Source organism: Salvia miltiorrhiza, chromosome 2, assembly GCF_028751815.1.
Source record: "Salvia miltiorrhiza cultivar Shanhuang (shh) chromosome 2, IMPLAD_Smil_shh, whole genome shotgun sequence".
In the NCBI taxonomy this organism is placed as follows: Eukaryota; Viridiplantae; Streptophyta; class Magnoliopsida; order Lamiales; family Lamiaceae; genus Salvia; species Salvia miltiorrhiza.
Genome location: NC_080388.1, coordinates 52,394,784 through 52,402,937, shown reverse-complemented (window position 1 = coordinate 52,402,937; position 8,154 = coordinate 52,394,784). Strand labels below are relative to the sequence as shown.

At 36.9% G+C, this 8,154-nt stretch overlaps 1 protein-coding gene across 1 annotated transcript; it reads left to right on the top strand.

Moving 5' to 3' along the window:
* The first annotated feature begins 2,006 nt into the window (after positions 1-2,006).
* LOC131010139 (uncharacterized) lies at positions 2,007-7,664 on the top strand. The gene is made up of 7 exons (XM_057937550.1): positions 2,007-2,438; positions 3,280-4,083; positions 4,687-5,039; positions 5,665-5,876; positions 6,528-6,784; positions 6,874-7,052; positions 7,147-7,664. The coding sequence occupies exons 1-7, from the start codon at positions 2,225-2,227 to the stop codon at positions 7,228-7,230; spliced, it is 2,103 nt and encodes a 700-aa protein (XP_057793533.1). The 5' UTR covers positions 2,007-2,224; the 3' UTR covers positions 7,231-7,664.
* Positions 7,665-8,154: the final 490 nt, after the last annotated feature.

The following is an 8,154-nucleotide window of genomic DNA, read 5'->3' as shown; positions in this document are numbered from 1 at the left end:
TAGAGATTGGGCTTGGAATTAATTGTCTAGAATTTAATTAAGTCCAAAACTCTTGATTTTAATTATTTTCTATGCTTTATTTTTTGTAGGGGCCGAAGCCCATTAGGTAGTTTAGGGAGGCGGCTAATTAAGGGATTTTTCCTTATATATATAGTTGATTTTAGGGTAGCCGCATACTCCCTTCTCTTGCATACTGTTTTCGACTTTTTTGGTGAACTAATAGTTTAGTTTGTTGACTTTTAATTGCTTTTGTTTTTAGTTTAGTTGGATTACAACTTTCGATTTTTGTGCAAAGTAGAAGGTGACATTGAAGCATATTTTTGGAGTATTATTTGAAGAAGTCGAATTCCATTAATTCCGACAATTGGTTTGCGTGTTTTATTTATTTCTTTCGATTATTTGTTATTTGGTTTATGTTTACTTTTGATTATTTATTTATTACTCCCTCCGTCCCGCCCAAGATGCTACATATTCTTTTTTGGGCCGTCCCAACGAAGATGCTACATTTCTATATTTGGCAAAAATAAGAAATTTTAAACACTTAATTAACACTAATTAAGTATTTCTTTATTACATTCTCTCTCCTACTTTATCACTTTATTACCTTCTCTTTCTTACTTTATCACTTTATTACTTTCTCTCTCCTACTTTATCACTTTATTATTACACACTTAAAACATTAATCTACAATTCCTTAAATCCCGTGCCGAAAAGCAAATGTAGCGCCTTGGCCGGGACGGAGGGAGTATTAGTTTTAATTATGAGTAGCTAAATCTTTTAATTCGGCGAGAATAATGAAACTCTAATTTAATGATCTGTGAGACCTAATTGGTTTAAAATTGATTCCTGTTGATTCCGATTAATTCCTAGGGTTTAAAGATAATTCTAATTTTTATTTAAGTCTGGCCAACTTAGGTTTAATTGGATTACAGTCAATTAGTTCCTGCCAATCCGTAATTGTTGGAATAGGGCTGACTAGTGATAAAGCTACCATGTTCGTAGTAGGAATAAATTGGTGGATTAATTATTACTAGCGTATCTAGGATAATTGGTCTAAACTGGGTTCCTTCATCTTAATGCTATTAGAATATTAAATCTAGGTCTGGCGTCTCCAGCTAGGTTATATTTTAATAAGGGAAATAAGCAGGTCTGGCGTCTCCAGCTGTTTATCGACACAGTAAGTAGGAATTGGGGTACGTCCGTTGCGTTTCACGGTATCCTATAACTGGTTGGTTGATAGGGATTGATTAATTATTGCGTCGAGGATCAGATTTGAATTAGAGTGGATTTATTTGAGCCGAATTACCCTTTTCATATATTTACTTCAAGCGTATTTTATTTGATTTAATTCTGCATTCTTAGTTAATTAATATTTTCTCAAAGTTAAGGCGTGGTGGCATCACCAAAATTTAATAGATTTAGGGGATTGAATGATTTTATCTGCTCTCTGTGGGATCGACCCTGCTTATCACGATACTAATATATTTTGATAATTCTGCAGGAATTATTTTGGTGGGATACGACGTCCACCATAAATCATACCAGATTTCGGAGGTTCGTTGGCAGCCGAAAAAAAGATGGTTTGAATCTTCCTGTTGTGATCGGCAAAAAACACAATCTGCTTCGACGTTCGAAATATGGATCTGTCTTCTAATCAGATTTTCGCACGTCGAACCAAAAGTAGTGAAGGGTTTGTGACGATCTGAGGTGGGTTCTAGCATCAAATCGATATCAAATCAAGAAAATTATATGGGAATCTTATTTATTTCATCTACCAAATCAAACGCCCCTAATCGATATCAGATCAAGAAAATTATATGAGAATCTTATTTATCTCATCCACCAAATCAAACGCTTGAGTGTATAACATGACATTTTCACAAAACAAAATAAACAAAAATAAAATTGTTAATCTAGGGGCATTTCTGAATTCTGATAATAGACAGAAATATTTGAAAAATCCAAAAATAGTAAATAAACTCATTAGATAAAATCAAACTTATAAAAATCCCACTCTCCCTCTTTCCTTTATTCCCACTCCCACCGCTGCCCCTGTCAGAAATCAATCACTCTCCGGTGAGCTTCCTCAAATTCCTCCGATTGTCCGCACGAGCTGGTCAAAATCACTGTTATACCCTTCAAAAACCCGCTTATTTCCAATCGTGCCCTTGCCGGAGCTGGGTACACGTACGCGCATTGTGTATCTACGTTCAATAATGCGCGGATGGCTCAGTTCAGGCAATCCGGCGGCAATGGCTCGCGAAACGGCGTCGTCACGGATCACTTACCGCTCAGTGTCCGCGGCGGCTCCAGGCAGTTCCACCACCGGCGATCGAAGGCACCGCCGCCGTATAAGATCTCTATCGGATTCTGCGTTCTGATACTCGCTCTCATTCTGGCGATCTCCGCTTTTTTCTACTTCGTACTGCAGAGTAAAGGTCTGTGAGTAATCGACTTCATTGTGTTGAGGGTTTATGGATTTGGTTTTGGAGTTCGTTTAATCTCTCATTTTTTTGTGAGCTAATCTAGTTGAAAGTTTTGGCGATTGACTAATTGTTTAGGGATAGTGAATCGGGGCTCGGATTTTAGTGATGAGTATTTGTGTTGAGTGTTTGATTGCTGATAGTAATGTGGTTTTCGAACTGAGATAATGTTTTTTTAGTGGTGAAATTTGTGCATGGAAGTAAATTTAGTTTCTTTGGATTAAAGAAACCTAGCAGGGAGAGTTGCAAGTGATTTTGAAGTGGATTCCCATATTTGTGTTATTGAAGTCTAAATATGTCAACTTTGATCAACATTAGAGGATTCGTGAAACCTCCATTTTTTTGTCAGATCTGCAGAACCTCCCATTCAAAGGTGCTATGAGATTCAACAGAGTTTAAGATATAAGTCGAATTAATCTTGCCAAATCCATGCCCTCAATCATAAATATCCTAGGGATGTAGATGTTGACTCAGGCCTCGTTTATGTGGTGAATAAGGGTGGATTTGAAATTGAACATTTGTTTCAACATTCAATCAAAATTTAAATATCCACCAAATTACAAATTCCCAACTGTATGTGCTGATATGTTTGTTAATCAGATCTTTTTGGACTTCCTGGTACTTGAATAGTTTCATCCAACTACATCTAGCTGTATAAATGGATGCACCCTGAAATCACATGTTAAACTAATTAAATCTGAATTTGGTTCAACTTGAGGTCACAAATGCTGCTATCTAGCTCAACTTGCTAGCCAAGAGCTTTAGATTTGCAACTCACTCATTCTTTCTGTGTTAGGAATGGAAAGCAATAGACACCAGACTGAAGATGAAGACATGAGCAATGATACAGATTTTCTCATGGATGTGACACGAATACAAAGACCCAGGGAGCTTAAGTTTGGCCATGGATCTGTTACTCATGGTCGGGATTCACGGTACTGGGACAGGGATGATAGAAGAAGAGATGAAGACTATACTGAGGAGGAACAGGAGCGAGCCCAGGATGGCTCTGTGGATAAGGTTCACATTACAGTTAAAAAGAGAGACAAAGTATCTTCTGATGACCGGTCCCATGCTAGCTCGGATCACCATAAGAATGGTTTATACAATGAGGCTGGGCGCAATGAATTGAAAATGTACGAGGCTGAATATGAGGCTTCTTTAAAGAGCAATGAGAAGTCCACAGATTCAGATGATCATAGAAACCAGCACTCACAGGATACTGATGGGAGGGAACATAGAGCACTAGATGAGGTGGATGAATATGATGATGGTATTGACTTACAGGACGATCAAATGGAAGAAAGTGATGATACTGGTAATGATTACATGGACCACTCTAGTGCCACTATACTCCATAGCAGCAATAGGGAGGCCTCTCTTGTGCATGACACTAGAAAAAGTAAGCAGCATACCGATGAGGAGGTTGATGAAGCTTCTGCTGATTTAGATGGGAAGGAGTCTCTTTCAGACTCCCAGCAAGTTAAAGTTAACCTGATTTCTGAGAGGGCCAGTTCTGCGGAAGGTCAGCCTGTTAAGAGGCTTGTTCCTGAAAAGCGCTCGGGTTCAAAAAAGAAGTCGAAGCGTCGAAAATTTTCCGGTAATTTATCTAATTATTAATTACTTTTTCTTGAAAGTCCTAGTACTCCAGTGATTGACAAGCTTTCCATTACAAGAATGAGACAATGAACTATTCTGCTACTTAGTTTGACAAATGACAATGAACATCTATATTTCCTACTGATATCAATTAATACTTTTTTAATCAAGGTTGCTAGCTATATGGCAAGTCTGGTTGTTATTCAATTCTTTGAGTTGCATTGTGGAGTTTAGTTGATCGTTTCAGCTCAAAGGAGCTTGTGTTATCTATATGCTGATACAACACAGGGGGGTGACTATATAAAATTATTATGTTGTAAAGTAAATAAGGTATCTTGCATCTTTTATAGTAATACTCGTTTTAAAACCTTTCACATAGTATTTGCTCAGTTGTGCCTAAGAATGGCCCATTTGCAAAATGCTCAATTTTCCTTTTTAATTTTGAAAAACTAAAAGGGAGAAAAAAAAAACCTTTTAAAACAAATGGAAGTCATGACTCATGGTAATATATCTGAGAATAAATTTAATTCATTTTTCCTATTTCACCATGTGTCTGTTCCTTGTCTGCAATTCTGGATTGAATGCTGATACTATGCAATTTTAGGTTCTTGTGAGATGAAATTTCTGAATGCATCTGCATTAATTGTGGAGCCTATAGAAAGTCGAAAATTTGCAAGATTTTCCTTGCAATATACAGAAATGGAAGAGAAGCCCACTGACGATGAAAATTGGCAACCTAGATTTGCTGGACATCAGAGTCTCCAAGAAAGGGAAGCATCTTTTATTGCCCGTGATCAGAAGATTAACTGTGGCTTTGTGAAAGGTCCTAAAGGGTCCTCAAGTACAGGTTTTGACTTAGCTGAAGATGATGCAAAATACATTAGCAGTTGCCACATTGCTGTCATGTCTTGCATTTTTGGTAATTCTGATCGCTTGAGATCACCAATTGGCAAAGCCGTAAGATTCTATGGACCCTTTTTCTGCCTTTTAGCTGTAGTTAACCTCATTCCTGTCATGCATACCTAATAAAATCAAGTGGATACTTAGGTTTATTAGAAGTATAGGAGATTGTAAGTTGTAACTGGTACTGCAATTTATAATAAAATAAAAGAACAATGTGAAAATGGGGTTGGATTAAATTTAATATTAATCTATATAATAATATAACTAAGTTTTTTTTTTAAACTCAAGGTCTTGTAACTCTTGTCACAATAATTGAAAGACAATTCTCCCTTACACTTGAGGCTAATCAAGATCAACACGAAATAAGTGAGCCTTATTCATCTGTTTGGAATTCTTCTGTATCTGGTTCTTGTCTCATTGAAGCTGACAATATTCACTTTTGTATACCTTACATAACTGTCTGACTCAAACTCAATGACTTTCTTGAAAGGTAGAGAGCTATATGCTGGGGTTTGAGGTCATGAGGGGATTACTGATTTCAGTTTGAACTCACATGTCATCTATCTTGAGAAGTGGTAGTGACTAATGTTGGAACTGAAACTGGATTGATTAGGTTACTACTTAAAAAGATCTCATAACTATTCTACGAAAAGATGCACTAACTTCTTTTACAAATCAGGTCTCTCGTATGTCAAGGAAAAATGTATGCTTCGTCATGTTTGTTGATGAAGTGACTTTACAAACTCTTTCATCGGAAGGTCAAATGCCTGATACAATGGGCTTTGTTGGGTTGTGGAAGATTGTGGTGGTAAAGAATCTTCCTTACACAGATATGAGAAGAGTAGGGAAGATACCAAAATTTTTGCCACACCGACTTTTTTCTTCAGCCAGGTACAAAGAATAAGCTAGAACACCTTCAAGATGGATTGCATCTTTATTCTTATTTTTCTTGCATTATATTTGTAGTTTTTTTGCTAATATTTTAGAACATTTCTTTGACTGTACTGTAGTGTCTTATTTTCAATTTGTCGCATCAATACAATTGTGTCTGGGGCCTGGATGAGCTTTGGAGTTTTTATACTGGAAATTTTAGCTCAGCACATAAATGGTGAATAATGTGAAACGTGTATTTTGGATATACACTGTCGCTTGTGTGAATGGAATTAACAGAGCACTCTTTAAAACACTATTTTCTCATTGATGATCTGAATCCCCAGTGAAATTTATTGTCATATAGTTCCATTCCTCATTTTTTTTTCTCTGAAAGATTCTGATATAGTCCTAAAAGTTGGCCCCTTCAGAAATGCACGGAACTTAGGAAAATGATTTTGTAGGACTTCAGCTGGGACTCATCTCATAATAGTATTATACACTATTGTACGAACTGTATGCTAGTCATATACCAGTATCTGGTGTTATTGAGTTCAACAGAGAGCACTTTGTCAGTTTGCCTTTCTTTCGCCATGCCTCTTATATATGAATGACTTACAACGTATTTCTCAGCACCTTTTTATCAACATCTCCATCTACATATCATTTTAGGTACTCAATTTGGCTGGACAGCAAACTTCGTCTTCAACTTGATCCCATGCTTATTTTGGAATATTTCTTGTGGAGAAAAGGTCACGAATATGCTATTTCGAATCACTATGATCGCCATTGTTTGTGGGAAGAGGTGGCCCAAAATAAGAAGCTCAACAAGTATAACCATAGCGTTATAGATGAACAGTTTGCATTCTATCAAGCAGATGGGATGAGAAGATTCAATGCATCAGATCCTGGCAAGCTTCTGCCAAGCAGTATGATTTTGACAGTTTCATCTTCACAAAATTCTTTCCTTCCGGTTGTTATGTTCTTTCCCATATATGACACATTGATCATATCGCAGATGTACCTGAAGGTTCTTTCATTGTTAGGGCTCACACACCAATGTCAAACTTGTTTTCCTGCCTTTGGTTTAACGAGGTTGAACGGTTTACTCCTCGTGACCAACTGAGTTTCGCCTATACATATCATAAACTGAGAAGGACTAATCGAGAGAAACCCTTTTATCTCAACATGTTCAAGGTATCATTGTAGTTCAACCCTGAATGAGATATCCTTACAAGCATCTCAATTCATGGTGTTTTTTATTGTTGAACTCACGTTATCTGCATTTCAGGACTGCGAGAGGCGAAAGATTGCTAAACTGTACCATCACAGATCCGAGGAGAAGAGGAACACCCCCCAGCACGAGACAGGGTAGTTGACCATCGTGCCTCTAGGCATCACAGGGTAACAGGTTCATTCTTTTGATCTATGTGTCAATGTGGAGTGGTGGATACGATCTCGTGCGGTGTATATTTGCAACTTTTGCTACGTTGAATGGTGAAGGCGCATTGCTTCCACTGACACAATACGATACGAGCAAGGCAAAGGTTAGTTTTTGCTGCCTCTTCAAACTTGCTTGAAAGATAAAACTACATAAAACATAGACATCATGTTCTAGAGCCTCAGTTCGAGTCCATTGATGAGATATATTGATTGTATAATGCCCAAAAATTTAGCACCCGACCAATATCTTTTGTAACCATATTCATTATGATAGCACTTTTTACAGTTTCTACACCATGTATTCTTCTCATCATTAACTTGATAAAATTTTGGTGGTTATTCGAAGATTATCTTTTGCTTGCAGAATGTATATTGTATTTTTTTCCCCTCAAAGGAAGATCAATAATGGTTTTACATTTTTCCTTTGTGGTGATTCGCTTCCCAACCAAATGGTTGGAGGAGAAACGTCTTACCCACTTAGTTGTGTTTCTGTCATTTGAATACGTACGGTTGTTGTCGTTACACTTTGAGATTTTAGTTTTGCTTCATATGTACGTTTATTTTTATACTGTTAGAATATGAAGGAGTGCAATGACCACCTCTTCTTTAGGAGTTTTATTAATTTATGACCTATTAATTTGAGATTTGAAGAAAAATACCATCAACCATAGGTTGACGAAAACATACTTTTTATGCTAAGTCTTACTAAATTTTTAGTTTATAAATGAATTATTATGTGGAGTGTGGACTATCCGTCCCAATATATTAAAAAGTTCTTAAAATATAATCAATAATCAAAGAGGCACTCTCTCATGCTACCGGTTGCACCATGCAGCTGGTTTCTGAATGACACTAC

What these genes read in the sequence shown, in the direction of transcription:
- LOC131010139 (XM_057937550.1), top strand. Translation starts at nt 2,225, where the DNA reads ATGGCTCAGTTCAGGCAATCCGGCGGCAATGGCTCGCGAAACGGCGTC. An exon ending in CTTCGTACTGCAGAGTAAAG is followed by an intron (nt 2,439 to 3,279) that starts GTCTGTGAGTAA and finishes TTTCTGTGTTAG; the next exon opens with GAATGGAAAGCAATAGACAC. An exon ending in GAAGCGTCGAAAATTTTCCG is followed by an intron (nt 4,084 to 4,686) that starts GTAATTTATCTA and finishes ATGCAATTTTAG; the next exon opens with GTTCTTGTGAGATGAAATTT.